Source organism: Macrosteles quadrilineatus, unplaced genomic scaffold, assembly GCF_028750875.1.
Source record: "Macrosteles quadrilineatus isolate MER2022 unplaced genomic scaffold, UCM_ALF_1.0 Scaffold_2__2_contigs__length_208266976, whole genome shotgun sequence".
In the NCBI taxonomy this organism is placed as follows: domain Eukaryota; kingdom Metazoa; phylum Arthropoda; class Insecta; order Hemiptera; family Cicadellidae; genus Macrosteles; species Macrosteles quadrilineatus.
The window spans coordinates 193,659,276-193,679,191 of record NW_026542595.1 but is presented as its reverse complement, the minus strand read 5'-3'; the positions used below and the strand labels follow the sequence as shown (position 1 = coordinate 193,679,191).

At 36.0% G+C, this 19,916-nt stretch overlaps 1 protein-coding gene across 4 annotated transcripts in view; it reads right to left on the bottom strand.

Moving 5' to 3' along the window:
- Positions 1 to 19,298, bottom strand: part of LOC128987929 (protein argonaute-2-like) — a 48,522-nt gene extending 29,224 nt beyond the window's left edge. For 2 of the 4 annotated variants that reach the window (XM_054409031.1, XM_054409033.1), the window contains exons 1-7: positions 19,191 to 19,298; positions 15,597 to 15,661; positions 12,704 to 12,834; positions 11,503 to 11,629; positions 7,814 to 7,885; positions 1,588 to 1,634; positions 1,009 to 1,381 (exon numbers count right to left, since the gene is read on the bottom strand). In XM_054409031.1, coding sequence (XP_054265006.1) covers positions 1,009 to 1,381; positions 1,588 to 1,634; positions 7,814 to 7,885; positions 11,503 to 11,629; positions 12,704 to 12,834; positions 15,597 to 15,618 — 772 coding nt within the window. In that variant the 5' untranslated portion in view covers positions 15,619 to 15,661; positions 19,191 to 19,298. The remainder of the gene's footprint in view (positions 1 to 1,008; positions 1,382 to 1,587; positions 1,635 to 7,813; positions 7,886 to 11,502; positions 11,630 to 12,703; positions 12,835 to 15,596; positions 15,662 to 19,190) is intronic. The other 2 variants (XM_054409032.1, XM_054409034.1) reach the window with 2 other exon arrangements.
- Between the last annotated feature and the right edge of the window lie 618 nt (positions 19,299 to 19,916).

Genomic DNA, 19,916 nt, shown 5'->3' with positions numbered 1-19,916 from the left:
AAAAATCAATTATTTAAAATGTTATATTGGTTAAAATCAGAATTATTAACCTTAGTAGAGTTCCAAAGTTGTGATTGGAAAACTCTTTTGATTCTATAATAATAACATAAATATTTGCTTGGTATTATTTGATATTCTAAAATATTATGATATAACGATAATAAATAAATAAAATATTACGATTTGAACCCCAAAATCACTATTCGCACACCCCTAGATAAAAGAAACATAATTACTATAATAGCCAGTGTAGGCTAATATAAAGATGATGAATGAATTAAGGAGCCAATATTTTGCATTGTTGTTGAACGTCAGATGCCAGGCTAAACAGTGGTTTTCTGAGCGCCGATAAGCAAAAACATGCGTTCATGTTGAAGCATATTAATAATGCACCGTAAGCTTGATTACCAAGCAGAAAATGTTACGGTATTCTTTAATATAATTTCCAAGTGAATTGTTTTTGGATTTTTAAACTTTTGTTCTAGAGGTTGAAAAAAATCACATAGGTATGAAAAATTAGATGTATGTAGTTGGACAAAATAATGACAGTTAAAAAAAAGTAGATAGCAAATCACATCCGCAATTGCTTTAAAATGAGATATTTTGCAACTTTTCATCTTAATAAACAATGCCGAAATATGCTTCGACCATTACTGTTGCCCGTATGGGCAGAAAACCAAAGATGGTCAGACACAGTCCCCACCTTCACATCCTATGTAGCTCAGCACTGTTTAGTACAGTACTGAACAGTTGAACACTGTTGAAAAAAAGTGTGATGTTTAGGATTAAGACTAGACTAGTGACAACAGCTGAGACTAGCAGGGCAGGTAAAATAGATAGTCAGGTGTGTTCAAATTTATACAAAAAGTTATCAAAGGAGTAATAAAGTGGTTGTCTTGAGTATGCATAAAGTAGTTAATATTGCAATAATTGTATTCCTTTTCAAAACCCCAAAACTTAAAAACAACGGGAGTGATTTAAAAAGTCAAATTATTAATGAATTCTTACCAGGTGACCCCTGTTTAGGCTGTTGTTGGGGAGGTGGCCTTGCTTGGGGTTGTTGTTGAGGTGGCCCTTGTTGAACAGGAGGTCCTTGTTGATATTGTTGAGGAGGGGGTCCTCGTTGCTGGAATTGTTGCTGAGGAGGGGGTCCTCGTGGCTGGAACTGTCCTCCCTGTTGTTGAGGAGGGGGTCCTCGTGGCTGGAACTGTCCTCCCTGTTGTTGAGGAGGGGGTCCTCGTTGCTGTTGTTGAGGTCCCCATTGTTGAGCAGGGGGTCCTTGTTGAGGAGGGGGTCCTCGCTGAAATTGTTGAGGGGGTCCTCGTTGCTGAAATGGACCTCCTTGATGTTGTGGAGCTTGTAATCCCGGTGGTGGAAAACTCTATAACATCAAAATACTTCATCAAAAACCGACTAATCATATATATTTATGAGTTTGTTATCATTTGAAAACTCATGAACCCCTTTAGAGATATTCCCTAAAACCAAAAACACAGCAAATCCTACCAATAGCTATTTACTTATGGCGTAAGAAAATTACTGAGACTATTATTCACAACATAGAGTAACTTATGATTGTAGCTTTACCTGGGCTCCTGGAGGTCCTTGTCCTCTTCCTTGTCCTTGCGCTGGCGCTGTAATCAGACACCCTGTTAGCTTTAGGACTTAAGATTCTATGGAGGCTAGCAGCCATCTTGGGTAATTTCAAACACCAAAGTGATTATAATTTAAATATCTAAGACACTGTGGGATTAGAAATGTTCTTTCAAGTTTTCTAATTGTTTTCCTAGGGAGTCCATGGAAGCTAATGGCCATCTTGGATTTGCTCGCCATAAGAGCAATATTAATTTTGTTAATTTCAAACAGCCGCTGAGGAGCTATTTACCAACTCAAAATATGTGTTCAAACTCCAGAGTGATTTTAATTTAAATATCTAGTGCACTGTAGGATTAGAAATTTTCTTTGTAGTTTTTGAATTGTTTTATGACCTGGAACGTCTAGGCTCCAAGGACTCTTATTCACTAAAGATATCCAACGTCAAACTAATGGAAATAGAAGAGTACAAATTACTTGGTGATCTTAAACTATAGAGACTACAATGTTTCTTGATTTTTGTATACTGTATAGTCATGCTGTAAAGGTGAATTTCTCATTTCACCACTTCTGATAACTTTGATTGCAATGAAAATAATAATGTGTGTAAAGATTTCCTGCATAGCCATAAAAAATACAAAAAAAAACCTCGATATACTGACTATGTTGATATATGTTGACTATATTGACGCAATCTATCCAGGATTTCGGTCAGAGACAAAGCCTTCGAGTATTCAAGAAAGTAAAAGACTTGTTAGTTTTTTGTTTTTTTTGGGCTCTACAAAATGGTTTAGAGATAAATTGGGAAATTATATGTTTTGAGGGTCAAAAATTTGAAAAAGCAATCCCATTAAACCCCCTTCCAAAAAAAAAAAACCTTGTTCCCATAGTCCGATCCTGCTGGTTTGCAAACTCGTTCAAATAATGCTTAGGACTTGTTTGCACTAAATTCCATCTAAATCGGATATTGTTATCATGGTGCTATCTGACAAAATGTATACATATATATGACATAGTGTTTTTGGCCTCTGGGGACATCAAAATGAAGTTGGGCCCCAGATCTAGGTCTTACCATGAGACCTATGGTAATAGCTTATTCCCTATATGGGAAATTCACTAAACAGAAAGTAGAATATAGAGCGGGAATAAAAAGTCAAGCCCCCCCTCCCATCTAACATTTTTTCTAAGTAAATATACAGATCTCCTTTTGGTGGTCATACATTCTCAACAGGAGTTTCATTTTATGATTTTGAAAATGTTGAGCATCTTGTTAAGTTCCTGATTTTGGGTGCAACTCAAAATTTTAAAATGTAAATCCCCTTCAAGTGCACATTATTTTGAAGTGTTTACAAAAACTTAAAGAATGGCAAAAACTAGGGTTTGCTATTTTTAATTCTATCCAAAATGGTAGCCAGTTTTATGACGTCTACGCTTACATACATTTTCTTGGGTAAAAAAGTAATTTTCCCTCCCCTCTAATTTGTTCTAAGTAAATATTACAGCGTTATCTTTAGAGTCGTCATGCAGCCTTGGCAGGAAGTTTCATTTCATGACTTTAAAATTTTTTATTTTGAAGTCCCAAGAAGCCAAAAACACTATTCATTCAAATTTGTATATATTCAAGTTGGTGAACGCAATAACTAAATCAATAATGATGGGAATTTGATTTGATTTGGCTATATATGTAGAATGGGATAATCTAGAATGAATTTGTGAACCAGCAAGAATAGGTATTAAAACAATGTGTAATGAAGTTTATTATTTTTCCTACAGACACCCGACAAAGTTGGCTTCCTTGTACTGTTTATAGTACAGAAAGCTGCTAATTGCTGCATATTTATACTTTGCCGTACGGTTTATACTTTGCCGTACGGTTTATACTTTGCCGCACATCAGGATTCCAACGAAACAACACAAAACAGCGTGGTTCTATTATGCACGTAATCCGTGTACGCTTGGAAATAGGTTGGCAACACTTAAAGATAATAATACTATGAGCAGCTGATTGACGATTATAACTACGATTTAACCTGTCATTTCGTGTTTATAGTTTCGGTATTTCTGAACTTTCTGTACTTTTCTTTTAAACGTTTTTAAAACATTCCTACCATCTTAATAAACAAGAAAATACCTTTAAAGCATTTTTGTTAGGCGCGGAAACCACTTCAAATTACAAAAACATACGGAACTATATTCTCAAAACGCGGAGCACATTTCTTGCCGAGGAAAAATAGCGGAGTGATACGGACCGCGGGTACTACTTTCACTAGGGCACCATTTGTGTTGCCAGCTGAACCTAAAAACGTGTTGTACAGTGTTTGAAAGACTAATTATTTATATGCTTTATAGTGACTGTAGGAAAAATATAATGTGTAACACGAGTGAAAAAGGCCTTTGCTGCACTCGAGATCATTCCGCACTCGCCTACGGCTCGTGCGTAAACATTGCTCTCGTGTGCAGCAAAGTGCCACTTTCACCACTAGTTACACAAATAACTAGGGGTCTGCGGTGCACCGAAAAAGTCGGTACGGTACGGTACAAGCTTAATTACCGTCATCGGTTCGGTACAGCATTTTACACGGTACAAATTCGGTTCGGTAGCCTATTATAATAATAAATTACTTTCAGTTTACTATCGTAGTCAACGGCAGTTGGTTCCGAGCACATAAAAGTCTTATCAGATGTTTGTTTACGATCTTCATAATTTATTACTAGCGTGATGATGCAATAAAAAACCCATAAGCAGTCCCAAATCCATTAACATTTTATCACGACAATAATTGTTGTATTGAAGTACTTCCAAGAACTGTTGAGTTTTATCACTTTTATTTCTTTACGACTTTCCCCAATTCTGTTTTATCATAAAAATAATAGTTTTATGATGACTGTTAAATGTTATCTCTAACTTAATCAGTATTTTCACTACTGCCATAAAACTGTTTATGGCTACATATTAAACTTGTAACAAATCTACAATCTTATTTTATAAATTAAATATTTGTTATGGATATTTTATCTTAACATAAAAATACAATATTGCACAATCGTGATATTTTAGGCCATTGACCTTTATTATGCATCCAGTATTGCTGTTTCAGATTATAAACCTATAAAACAAAATCATAAAATCTTACATAAAGATAACAATACCGGAAATTGTAAAAAGGGTATAAAGATAACAACGTCATTCTTTCTCTTTGTTCTTCTATTTCTTGGGTTTCCCTTCATCACGCATTCAACAAGTTGCCATGGTTACTAATCACCCATGTCGTTATCAGCTTTTGTGACATAGCGCACAGCAGGGGGTAAAACTTGACGAAAATCGGTAAATTTTTACCTATTATTTAATTACCAATGAATGTACGGTACTACTTTATTGGTATTTGGTATTGTATTAATAATCGGTCCAAATGGCAGATTTTTGTCAAATTTTACACCAAATTTATTGAAATTTCAAGGTGAATATTAATAAAACAATTATTACCAAATATTTGTATTCATTTAAAAGATTGATTTGTGGTATTGGGTTCCCCACTGAGTGCAGCCGAGCGGCACTAATGAGGGTCGGACCTTCTTGGGGGTGAACAATAGACGGCTTATCAGACCCTCCCCTCCCCCGTGGTCTGGAGAAAGCATGTAAACAAACTATTGCACAAGCGTGCGTGACTTGACATTGAGCTGCTTCAACTATAATTTTGTCAAATGAACTGTGATGTTTCAAAATCAAAAACAATAATTTGGGACCATACTGCTTAACAATAATGGACTGCAATTATTGTTGAACATACAATCCATTTTTAACAAACTAAGATTATACGATTCAAATACAATTATAAAAATTATCTTGGTATTTTACTTGGGGTAATGAAGTTATGTAGGCTAGTGTAATTCTCGGTTCATCAAGGTTCTACTGAATTATGTTTGGCAGTGAATAAGTGTAGAATGCAATTTATAAATTCAGGGATACACACCTTTTACACAGTTATAAAGTCTAATTGCCCAACATCAAATCTTACTCTGTGATAATCCAAATTTTAGTTTCAGAAAAAAACTTTGCAAGAATTGTATCCATCTTATAACTTAACTAGTTTTGAAGCTGATAAAAAAAATGGTCTTTGCCATTACTTCATCATAACCTCCAGTTTTTCATTGTCATCTGCTGTGAACAGCTGGCAAAACTACACTGTCTTCTACTGAATGCTTTTATATGTTTTTAAAATAAAAAAAAAACAACTAGACATTGTGTTGGTTGGAAATAATTTATCAGTTTTGTGAAATTATCTTGTCAATAAATGTTTCAAACATGTTTATTCATAAAAACTCTCATCCTATTTTTAAACTACTTTATCATGGCTATTCAAAGTATCTCAGAGTAAAATAGGTAAAGCCTTTATCTCAACTGTGATTTTTCTTGACACAATCCTCGTAGTAGTAAAAGGTTTTGTTTTAATAATATGTGGTACAGTAATTGTTGTTAGAAAACCATGAATGTAGGATACTATCCATTTTCATAGTAATGTTTATGTATTAAAGTTAAAAATAAATAATGGTTTGGATACAGTTCTGAGAAGAAAACCGCAAAAATACGGGTAGCCGCGTACCGTACCGATTTTGTACCGAGAACCGAGGTACAAAATATTGTACCGTACCGAACCGTACCGACCTTAAATTTTCTGTACCGCAGACCCCTACAAATAACTATTTTCAAATTTTTACTCTTAAAATATGAAAATTCACGATTTTTACTGGGGCAATCTCTGTAAATTCTTTGAAAAACCAATAATTTTATACTGTGAAGCATTGATGTGCGCTTAAAGGTTACATAGAAAATTTCAAATAACAGTACAATTAAAATTTATGTTATTCTTGTGGAGAATAAATAAACTGTTATTATACAGTTTTGAACATTCCCACTAATATAAGATTATCAGAAGATGGAAAAATTATTCCATAACAACCAATAAAGACTCTTTCCATCAATTTTTGAATTGATTCTATTCTAAAATGTAGAACAGACAAGTGACGTTAAACATCGACCTAAGTACTTCGACTGTTAATACTTCAACTGCATAGACCTGTTAATATTCCTAGTATATAAGTTTGACAAAATAACAAAAGTACATTAATTCACTATTATTAATTAAATTACAATGAAAGATGCTACAAAAAAATTTACACACTTTATCGCTGTTAATCACATTTTTCAACTGAAGTACCCAACACATCAGCAATTGAACATTGCAGTCAGTTACTCAGATGAATTTTGGTAAGCAGAAAATATAGAATAATCACCGGAAAATAACATAACTTATTTGTTTTGTATAGATTGTTAATCAAGGCGGCAAATAGTATAAAAGTAAAAGCATGGGAGGGAAGAAAGAAAAATGCTTAACTTCAGGTGGGCAAATGGGCTGACAGGAAAAGCATGGGAACCAGGGATTCAGGGACTGCACAAGCTCTCGGAATCAGCAAAAATGATGTTTCCAAAATGCAGACACTTTGGAGCTTATCTCAGATTATGTCCCACGGATACATGGAATCATCTTTACTTGACCTATTGAAGAAAGTAACTACAGTACCAAAAGTAATGAAAAATAAAAAGCACGAAAAACTGAGAAAACAAGAGGAGTCAGAGTTGAGTTTATTTTTTTTAACTAATCACTCAGTCACTATTTAGGAACTTTTTAAGTGATAGAGATCAGAGCTAATCAGAGTCCACAGAAAATCTATACAAACAGAACCCTACAAAAAATTGAGTCAACAGTGAGAAGAGGCAGAACTTTTAAAACTGGTTGGGATATATTTTAACTTATTAACTACCAATTATACTTACCTGAATTACAGAGGAGTGTGGAAGGAAACGTTTTAAAACAACATCATTGTTTACCACGTAAACCCTCACATGATTTAATATAGAAAAATGCAACAACACCCTCTCTTAACTTACCCTACTGGAAACGGGAGTACCTAAAAGAACCATAATATTGTCTATAAAAAATGTAAAAAATTATTTTAATTTTAAGCGTATCGGGCTTAAAAAGTGACTATTCTCAGCTCCCTTGGATGCGCAGCAGTAGGATGAATGGTGTTTTCCTCTATTCACCACCAAAGGTTTTTTCACAACTGGCAGCTTCTTCTTATGCTACATTGCCAGTTTTTGTTATTCCTTTAGTAACTGGATGGACACACGGTAAAATACTAAATTGTGGTGATGTTTTACCTTGAGGTGGACCCTGTGGTCCATCTCCTTCCCCTCCTCTTCCTTGTCTAAAAGCACCGCGTCCGCCTCGGCCTACAACCAAATTGTACAAAACTACACTACAGTGACATGAAACACAAAATACACAAACAATAATGGAATTACTTTGGATTCTATTCAATTTCTCTAAATTTAAACTAATTTCTCAGAGATGGAACAAACCAAAATTTACATACCTTGACAAACTCAAAAAATTACAAATACAATGGCTGTTCGAGAATGACAAAAAAATTGTACAGTCTAACCTTGATATAACGAACCTCGATATAACGAATTCCTTGATATAACGAATTTTTTTAAATCCCCTAGAACTCTCCATAAGACACAATGTATATTTTACCTCTACATAACGAACAAACCATAACAACGACCTTGATTTAACGAATTTTTCGTGATTTCGGCTAAAATAAGACACCTCAATATAACGAATTTGTCATTGTCAGAACCTCTACATTGCGAATTTAACCTCTGCATAACGAATTGTCTACGTCTTTCCCTCGATATAACAAATCCCCCACCCAATTATTGTTTTGGGAAAATCTGTTTATTTATCAAATGAAATGGAAAGGTCACGTCATCGCTTGCGCTAACATTCGTCTGCTCCGTTTTACATCTTTGTCTGCTGTCGCTGCGCGCGCTATGTTGCAACTGAGAACTGAACTGATTTCATTCACTGAGGACTGATGACGACGTAATGTTTAGTAAGCTGTGATTGGGCGATATGGGATAACTATGGTGAATTGTACAATTTTTGGATAAAGAGAAAACTAAGAAAGAATATAAAAACAAACCCAAAGAGAAAGAATAGCAACATCGTTGTCTTAACATTCCATTTACAACTGTTTTTATTATCCTTAAGTTGGCTATGATTATACACTTTTATAATGACTTATCTAATAATTTCTTGTTTTCAATACGATTTGTTTCAACTAGCAACACCGATGCTATAGTTAATGATTATTATTGACATTCCTCTGTTGTGATAAATCAGTACTGTACTGTAAGTAGCCTACCGGCCTATCACGAGCAGTAGCTTACAAAACTTTCTACTGTTTTGTTTTGTTCTTTACATGGTTTATGACTACGCAATACAATGTTTGGATAGGTTTTAGGAGGGTTAGAACAAGCTGTGATTTTACACTTACAGTTTTTAACCTGTACCAAGGTCAATGCCATTATCATGATTGCGCAATATTCAAGATCCCTCCCCTTTATTATGCCACGCCGGATAATTTAGGTTCTACTGTACAATGTAAACACTGTACTGTAAAGTATTGTAGCCTATGCTACTTTAATTGTATTTTAATGAGGTCAAATCCCGACCTATATTGACCGATGCTGGTTCTGAACCTCGACATAGCGAAATTCCTGCAAACCTAACCTCTATATAACGAACCTCGTTTTAACAAAATCCTTGATATAACGAATATTCAGTTCGGTCCCTTCAGATTCGTTATACTGAGGTTGGACTGTATGATGAAAGGTCTGACAGTTGTAGCAGCTCAGTATTTTTGCTTTAGTAAACTTTTATCGCACCCATGCATTTTAATTAAGTATCTTTGTTTAGTTTAGAGCTCCAAACAATCAAAAATAAAATCGTTCGTAAGTGATTTGATCAATTTGAATTTTTACAACTGTTCTAAATGAGGTAATGACCCCTCCTAGTTGATTTCCTTACAGATGGTCACTCCGTCACTACAATAGACCAATATCAGCTGTTGATAATGCAGACGACAGCCCAGAGTCAAGTCAGTCCATCATAACATAACATTCAGTCGGCTTCCTGCCATGTCCACGGCAGTGTGTGTAGTTGATACGCCTGTCATTGTCGTTTTTATGTTTTGTTTAAAAAGTGTGTTTTATTTATTTATTCTGACGACACATCAACTGGATCCTTTTGGTAGCCTGACGATGGCGGAGATGTTTTAAATAACCGCCAAAACATATGTAGCACATTTGACACTACAAGTTAAGGATTGTCTGACGAGGTACATTTACACATTACTTGTCGTAATGATAAGGTTAACCCTTATAAATAGAAAAAGACAATAACTTTATACGATTTTAATATCTTGCTTTTAACCGTCCAAAATAAAGAAACATTTGATTTACTTAAAACTTTTCAATTGGATTGCTGAGCACCAATCCGACAATAGAAATGGAAACTCCATTTTCATGTTACAAGATGTAGACTGTTTTATGTAGAATTAAAATGACCTTGGTCCAATTGAGCCTTCAACAGTGTGTAAAATACTGTTTCCGCCCAAGAGCTTAACTTCATTTTAATTTACTGAAAACTATAGCACCTTCTGTGTCGCATCCAACAAACGCAGTAGGTAACAGTTGAAGAAACTCAGACTGTAGCACAATCTTTGACTGGCAAGTTTGAATATGTTACTTTTGAATAAAAAAAATGACCACAGCTAGTCTATTATTACACCGGGTGTCAGAAAAGGAACTACCTAGTTTTAAAAATACCTCACCATAGTATTAGTTGGATGAGTAATAATCCTTTGGTGCTGTTGAGTATACTTGTAAGCATTATTTTTGTATGTTGGCAATAAATTTGGTACACCTGTTTTGACCTGTGAGTTTTGCCACACGCCTCATCCAGCGCTTAGCACTTTCAGTGCAATGGTTACTCCGCAACAGAAAGCACAATAACATGTTATTTGGTTAGTGCAAAACAAATTCTGTTACTACTGTGTAGCGCAATTTTAGGCGTGAATATGGTGGTAATGCACATAATCCTTTTATTTACACACTAATTACTTAATTTTTTTTTTATATTTTTATACTTTTTAACATTTTTTTTTACTTAATTTTGAATACACACAATATAATAGATATAAACTTTTATTTCATTACCTTTCATTTAATGTACCTATCAGTAATTGTGATTTGTATATCTTATCTTACTAATATTATAAATGTGAAAGTTTGTTTGTTTGTTTGTTTGAAGTTCAATCACGCTTTAACTACTGGACGGATTGGGCTGAAATTTGGCATGATGATAGCTTACATTCCCGATTAACATATAGGCATAGTCTTATCTCAAAAATCCTTTCAGGCTCCGCTTCAGTGGCTCTGTAGTTCCCCATGTTAACCTTATGAGTATTCATATTTAAAGGGAATTAAAGAACTTTGTCAGCTGTTTCAACTAAAAAAGTTTATTCTATGATATGCAAAAGCATTAAAAAGTTAAAAGATTTACCAACAGGGTGCAGCACTATTATTTTTTTGCATTTATGAAAACAGCTAATTTGAATTAAGCATCGACAAAAAACTGTGATACGCAATGAGAACTGTCAAAGTAGGATTGTTTACAGGCATGTTTATGTTTTTAATTTCATAAATGATTTGTGATATTTTGTGGTTTTTCAATAATTAATTTTTCTCTATTGTTTAGGAGAAGTGGTAGAACATTATGGCTATGGTAGATGTGTAATACTATAAGTATACCGTAAATTTAAAGAAGCAAATTTTATCAAACTGTGTCCGCCCCCATTGCAAACGCAAAACTTGAGTATAACTGCAATAAGCATTTTATTCTTGATGCCAACCCCGTACGAAGGACGGGTTCTCTGCTAGTTGTACAATAAATAAAGAAATCTCAAAACTAGGGAATACTTTTTCAGATTATCACTTACCTCCATCCTGTCCTCTGCCCCGACCTCCTCTCCCACCTCCTCTCCCACCACCTCCTCCCCCTCCAATGCTGGGGAAATCTCCTCCACCAGCGAAATCTGGCCCAGGAGGGGGGCCTGCCCTCTGTTGCTGAGAAAAGTGGAAATCAAATAAATGCAATGTAAGAGAAACCAGAAACCAGAATTAGTTAGGCAAATACAGTTGACTCCAGTCCAAACCAAGATGGATTGGATTTATCTATAAATCAATAATCATTTTATTTCCAATAGGACAAATACAAAATATACACATTTCTAAAAGTCTATATTGTAGAATAGGTTGTTCACTAGCCGCAAATGAATCTTATTACATAATTTATGCACTGGTGCTTCACATTAGGTACCCAAGTTTGTGTAAACTTATTTTCCATAACAAGCAGGTTACAGTGATATTCATGAACATCTAGATGTAATGACTATGTTTATTTAATTATCACGTTCGCTTCGGCCCACCAATGGCAGGCCTAGCTCCGGTGCAGCGCAGCGTCGAGCGAATCCGTTTGGCTTTCAAATATTTCGGTCTGACGAATACCAAATGACGGTGATGTGCTGTGTTACGACACAAGTCAACATAGTTTGCAGAAACACTTACAGATAGCAGCACTGTCTGGAACTAGCTGGTCCCATTGTATTATCGATTGGAGAGAGAAAGATGTTACAAGTTGATTTCTAAGCTTGCCAGAAAGGGATTTTAAGCGGAAATTTACTACAAACCTACACCACAATAAAGCACCCATACCTAGCTAAATGCAGACATGAAAATACCGGTTTTTCCCGGGGTGCTACTGCGCAGAAATTGAATGGAATGTAGGTGATGCCGGCACTCACTATTGAGCGTTCAGCGTGGCAGAAAGAAAATAGAGCACTCACCGGTGAGTGGCTCGCAGCAACTGTTAACTAACAATGAACACAAAATGTGTGGTGATGAAACATATCTATGTTGTTTTTTTATTAACCGTTAATGGTTTTGAATTATTTCAATTTGGACTAAAGTTGAGTATTGAGGCGTTTGAAATAGCAGGAGTCTACAGTCTACAGTCTGTATACGATTCATCCCAATATTTCACATTTTGACGCTATTTGAACATTGGCCTATGATTGGCCTCAATGTTCAGATTATACCATTCCACTAATCTTAAAAGGCTCTACATAGAGCAAATCTTACCTGCTGTCGCGGGGGTTGAGGTTGTTGTTGCTGGGGTGGAGGTTGTTGTTGCTGGGGTGGAGGTTGTTGCTGTGATGGAGGTTGTTGACCTCCTCCGCCGCCACCGCCGCCTCCTCCTCCTCCTTTACCTCCTAACATTTTAAAACACATAAATTATGCAATTTACAAAATACTACATTCTTACCTTATTCAAGCCGTTTTACTTCTTTTTGATGATTATCATTTGATGATTGCTCAAACATATGGATTAAACGTCTTATAATAAAGTATACAGTCAAAACCTTAAAAATGAAGCCCTTCCTTTTTTGGCAGAGGGGGTAAGATCGTTTACATAACTATTACCAATTTATACCTTAAATATACTTATGTTTGGCCTAAACAAAGTCTTCTGAGATTGCGGCAAAGTCATTAGCATTTTTTGGCCATGTAGACAATATCATTGTCTTCCGCGTTCGCTGCCAAAATCTGATAATCTCCCGCAGTCGCGTGGACATACATCATTATCAACTCCCGCAGTCACGGAATCGTCATCATTGTCTTCCGCAATGGCAGCAAAATCATTAGCATCTCCCGCCCCCGTGTAGACATCATCATCGTCTCCTGCCATCAAGGAAACGTCATCGTTGTCTTTAGCAATCGCGGCAAATCATGAACATCTCCCACACTCGTGCAGACGTCATTTTCTTCTCCCACGGTCATGGAAACGTCATCGTTGTCTTTCACGATTTCGGCAAAATCATGAACAACTCCCGCGCCCGAGTAGTCTTGTGCGATTGTGGCAATAGCGTTAATTTTTCGATTGCGCTGACATGACGGGTATCGGTATCGACAATCGATTCTCGATACCAACAGCCAAGTATTGGTAATATCGAGAATCGACACATCCCTTTTCCTACAATATTTAGGTAAGTTACATACTAAAAGAAATAATATTTAATATATACAGGGTGGGGCAGAGTGGACTCCCTGATTTGATCGGTTAACTGTATAAATACCCCCGCCGCAGCAAACCTGCAGACTAAGCGAATTTCCATTTGACTGATTGGATTTACACTGAAATGTCTACTTAAAAATATAACATTTATTCTTGATTTAAATAGAATTAGTTTAACAAGTACTTAGGTTTGCTGCATCAGGGAGGGTAAAACTGTTTTTTTTTTTTTTTGTAAAATGTGAATAGTTAGTAAGAAATAAAAACATTTTCCAAATTTGATCAAAATATGTTCACAAACAAGCAAACTACAACAGTTTACTTATTCTCCATAAGAATAACATGGGAATTTTAAATGTACAATTTTTGGTATTTTCTCCGTAACCATTAGGCGCATAATAACGCTTCAATATACTAAATTATTTGTTTTTTTAAGCTCTACAAAATGGTTTGGAAAGAAATTGCTAAATTTTATGTTTTTTGGGTCAAAAATGGGAAAACCCTATTTTTACCCCATAAAACCCCCCCCCCCCCCCCGTAAACCCCCGTTCCCATGGTCCGGTCATGCTGGATCGCGAACTCGTTCGAATAAACGTACGTTTACACGTTTGTACCAAATTTCATCAAAATCGGATCATTTTTGCTCGAGTTATCGTGCTGACGGACACATATATATATATATATATATATAAATATATAAATATATAAATATATATATATATATATATATGAATTTGAACGGATGGTGTTTTTGGCCTCTAGGGACCTCAAAACGAAAAAAAAAATTGGTCCCGCGTCCAGGTCTTACCATGAGTACTATGGTAATAGCTTATTCCCTATATGGGAAATTCGCTAAAACCATACAAGATTATTACAAAAGCTTTTTATTTCTGAAATCTAAATACAATGCCATTTATTTTTCATTAAGTTTTAAAAATGATATCGTCCAGGTGAAGACCTTCACGAGCGATGCACATATTCAGCCGTTCAATTAAGTTTTCAAAAACTCTACGCAGCATATCTGGCATTATTCCAGTGATAACATCAACAATTGCTTCCTTAAGGGCTTCCAAGATCCTTGGTCGAACTATGTAAACCTCAGTTGCAGATTCGGTCGCCCGTACACTTGTAATCCATTTCCTTAAGGTTTTAGCATTGGGAACACTATCATGACAATTCAAACCAAACCGTCTACGAAATGCACGCTGGGTCGCCACCACACTATCCTTATTTTTAAAGAACGTTTTGACTACAAAACCACGATGCTCGCCAGTTTACGGCATGGTGACTACTAACAATGGCGTCTTTCCCCCCACCACATGAAACCTTTCCCACTCCGCTAACTCGCGCGCACGCTCTTCAGCGACTGGTTGAAACTAGGGAGTCCACTCTGCCCCACCCTGTATGATTATCATGTATAAAACTTAATTACCGATAGTTACCTGTGGTGCAGAAGTTTAGAATATAACAGAGAGGGAATGGAATAGGGTTCAGACGAGGAAAAAGAAGTTTGTAAGCAGTAAGGGAAAACAAGATTGAATAGTTAGGAATGAAGAGTTGAGAAGAGGAATAGTTGAAGAAAGCTTTAGAAAGCAAGAGGAGAGATTGAGATGGTTCGGCCACTTGAGAAGAATGGAAAATGATAGAATCCCCCCAAAAAAATGAGCGAGCTTCACATGAATGGAAGAAGACCAAGAGGAAGACCTAGAAGAAGGTGGATTGACAAGGTGAGATCACCATGTGGAAGCAAGAGGAGTGCAGTGTCAGTATGTGGGAAGAGGAATTGCTGAGGGATAGAGGAAGATGGAGAGGCCTAGTGAAAACCCAGACACGGAGCTAACCGGAATGGAAGAGGATATGTACATACAAAAATGAACTCAAAGGATTTCAGCTGTGAATGATTAGTTTCTAGGCTAGTTATCTAAGGTCATCTAGTTATCTAATAAGTCAAAAACTTATTACCTCCTCCTTTCTTCTTTCCCATTAGGAGTTATGCTAGTGAGTGATATATTCTTTCTCAAAGTTATCTGGAACAGAAAATTAAAATATTAAAGGAAAGAATTGGATGCTTGACTCTAGAACCACAAACTTATATTCGATTGCCTAAATAACTTAGCCCATGCCATGTTACTTTAGGCCTACTAAATACAGCATTACCGGTAACAGATAATATGGCAAAATTGTGTCTATGCTGATGATGCAAATTTGTTAGTTCCTGGTAAATGTTGTAAATATAAGAGTCGGCCCAAAACAATTTGTTATCTAATAAACACTACTCTAACTTCAATAAATTAAAATTCTCAATTTTAATCAAACCAATTTAATATCATTCAGTACATACAGCACAAAATAAAAATCCAGAATGTTCTATTAAAGTACCGGTAAATGATCTCCAAATTACTCAAGTAGGGGAAGTTAACAAAATTTTTGGGTTTATTGCTTGAGGAAAAATTATCACATGATCAATACATAAGGATAAATTGTTACATAAACTTTCCTCCGGTTTATTTGCCCTGAGAAATCCCGTTAAAATTTTGTTCGCTTGAGATATTGCTTAAAGTTTACCACACAAATATCAACTCACATACCGTATTACATTTGGTATTGAGTTATATGGAGCTACAAGTAAATCAAAGTTTACAAAGTAATCCTTCAAAAAAGGGCAATAAGAATCATGTTAAATCTGGATAGTGAAGAATTGGCAAAAAACTATTTTCCTAAATTAAAAATTCAAACCGTTTGCATGTGAGGGCTTCTGAAGACAAGGTGCCACTGCTGAGTTATAATCAGATGTTAGGGGAATGCGATGCATCAAAATTCTGATTTGATTCAATGCATTAAATCGCGATTCGATTCAGTGGTGATAAAAAAACAATTGGATTCACGAGGGAGTCAGTATCTATATACGAAAAACGCCTGCAGAAAGTCAACGCAATACCCTCAATACAGGAGCGTTTTGTTTTTGTGTACTTCCTTTGTGAAGGCGTTCTTATTGAATTAATTCTTTGCTTGTAAATATTGCTTTGATTGTTTTATAATTTTTTGTTTTGATATTGCAAATTATGATAAGTTTTGTTGAGTGTAAGCAGTGTGAGACATGTTTTACTACTGTAATAGCCAAAACAAGTCACTCCAAAATAATTCTAAAAATAAAATACCCCCGCCGCAGCAAACCTGCAGACTAAGTGAATTTCCATTTGCCTGATTGGATTTACACTAAAATGTCTTCTTAAAAATATTACATTTATTCCCTATTAAAATAGAATCAGTTTAACACATACTTAGGTTTGCTGCAACAGGGAGGGTAAAAGTGTTTTTTTAGGTAAAATGTTAATAGTTAGTCAGAAATAAAAACATTTTTAGGTCTGAAAGATTGTAACTTGATACTTAACTAAGTAGTAATTGATGTTTTATAGGCTACTGATAAATTTGGTATTTGGTATTAACTTGGTTTTTCAATGGAAACCAACTCAGGATCTTCAAATATTGAAAAGGCTGGTCCATCAAACCGCTACTGGTTGTGATTCATCACAAGCGAAGCTCTTCCTTGGCCGCCATTAATGGCATATGAAGTTTTTATTTTTTTATTAATAAAGTAAACGAAAAGGGGAATTATCTAATGAAATGTAAGATGTGTTTAAACTGCATACGTACGTCTTTTAAGTCTTTGTGATAGGCCTAACTAGGAATGATAGTGGAACTAAGTTAAGAGATGTTCATTATGGATTCGTCTATAAGTCTATATGCTATTTAGGATGTCATATTTCTCACAGCTCTTTGGTTGGTTAGTTAAGTTTTAACAATATAGGCTAGGCTAGATAGGTTTGAGTAAAAATTCTTTTTGTATGCCTATTTATTTTAGCCTACTTATTATTATTATAATGCCATATATTTATTTTTGTTACGTCAGTTGCATTTTTTATTGAAGTTTTTCAACCCTTTTTTAATTGGAAACCGTCCAAACCTTTCTAACGATATGAGAATACTAAGTCCGAGATGTTAACCGTTACGCTAGCGACACATCCAGTTTATTTTTTTGTAGAAAATGTTAAGAAATCTCCATATTTAACCTTATTTAAACCCAGTAATAGGTGGAGTAGACTGCCATATGTGTTCAGTGTTCATTATGAAGCAATGTTTAGGCTAGGATGTAAGATGTTGTGTTGATTCAATAAAAACCTAATTTAAGTTTTGTTCCAGGGATTCAGTTAAAACCTAAAAAGTAGATTTGATTTTACTACATCAAGTAGAGTTTCAGCAATAAGTTAATGTACCAAATAAAACACATTGTGACGTGATCCAGGGCTGATTTATCGAATAAACATGGTAGGCACGCGCCTAGGGGAGAGGCAATTGGCTTTTCTAAGGGGGCGCCAATAATTCGAAAACTAAAAAAAACGGTGGTTAAAGTTATTTGCATGCATTTCAAAATTCTGACTATAAGTTATCCTGTGGTCGTGCGGACATAATTATCGTCTTCCATGATCATATGACCATTACATGTCTTCCATAGACATTATATGAAAATATCCCACGGTCATGAGAAGATTACAAAAATCTACTGCGAATGAGGCAAAATTCAGATCTTTTCCCGCGGTCGTGTGGACATAACCATCGTCTTGCGCTACCGGTATCGCGGTACAATTCTGATCATCCCTCGCGACCGCAAACACATAATTACGGTATATAATCGTCTCCCCGCTTCCGCGAATGAGACAAAATTCTGATCTTTTCCTGCTGTCGTGTGGACATTAACTTATCATAACTTAGTTGTGCGTGATTGCGGCATAATTCTGATCATTCCTCGTGGTCGTGTAAACATCATTATAAGTTTATTGTTTCTATTGCGGTCCTGTAGACATCGTAATCGTTCCCCGCGATTGCGGCAAAATTCTGATCATCCCTTGCGTCCGGTCGGTGGACACCCTGTTATATTGCAAAGCGAGCGCTACTATTAGTCGTGTTGTGCCTAGGGCGCTGACAGGGTCAAAACCGGGCCTGACGTGATCCCAGGGTTGGCACACTTCTAGCCTACTCAAAGTAAGTAAGTTAGCCAACGCTATTTGAGGTTGGGTCTAGATGATTGCCAAGGGAGTTTCTAGCCTAGGCCTAGTGCTATAAGTTTAGGTCCTACACTGCACTCGTTCTTAGCAATCATTTATCTATGTGCCAGAATAGGCTGCAGAATCAATTGAATTATCCCTAGACCTACCAAGTAGTTCAACATAATTGGGCTACATCACTTTCAGCCTGCCACTGAAGTTGTGCAACTGCAACATGTCAAGTGTCAATGTCTTTCAACAGGCATGATAGCCTAGTATGAACAATGAAGTGAATATGCCTACCAAGCAATATTATCTTTGTGGGATCAAATAGAGATTCAATCTACAACAGATTAAAATAGCCTATGCCAAAGTACTAGAAGTGTCAAAAGGCCTAGGCCTACTTCCGAAATCCCCAACATCTTAGCAGCTACTTTCAGAATTAGCATTAGATTTAGAATTTACGTAGGCCTAGCCTATACATATACAATGTAGCATAGTGAACCTTACTTACCTGTTATTTGATTAAATTAGAGGTGATACGAGTAAAATTAAACAATATTTGCCTCTTTTAGAGTACATGTAGGCCTATAGTCAATAATACAGTTCACTTCACTTCACTCATCTCCTCATCACATACAGGAACAGGACAGGACTCTCTCTCACTCACTCTCACTCTCACTGCTAGGGCTATTCCAATCCACCCACAGAAGACACCAGTTGATCACATACTTGTATACTGTAGATCAGTCCATCCAGTGGTTCCACTTCAGCTCCACTATAATCTCCAGATCTCGATCTGACCAACTCAGTCTCTGGTTAAAGTTTCTGTACTTCCCACTGAGCTATAATAATAATTATTGGAGTAACCACTCTGTGTTTTAAAAACCGTACCACTGTTTTTGCTGGTTTGGTTTCAGAGTTCCGTGTTGTTAGGTTGGCCATGCGATCGGTTGGTGGGACTTGTCAAATTAGAGGCAAGATCAATATGGCGTCATCCTGTTGTTAGTGATGTGCTAAATGATTACTTTCGAGTACTGGTTACAATTGATACAAGTACTCTTTCGTACTGGTTACAAATACTGATTACATTGTAATCATGATTACTCTGTCTACTTGTAGGCCTTTAGTGTAACATTAAACCATTTTGTTACCGATTCCTTCTGTCTGTACTCTGTACTGTACTCGTAAAGTCACGTGACAACTGAACTAGCGATTCAATTGGCTCTGTAGTACTCGG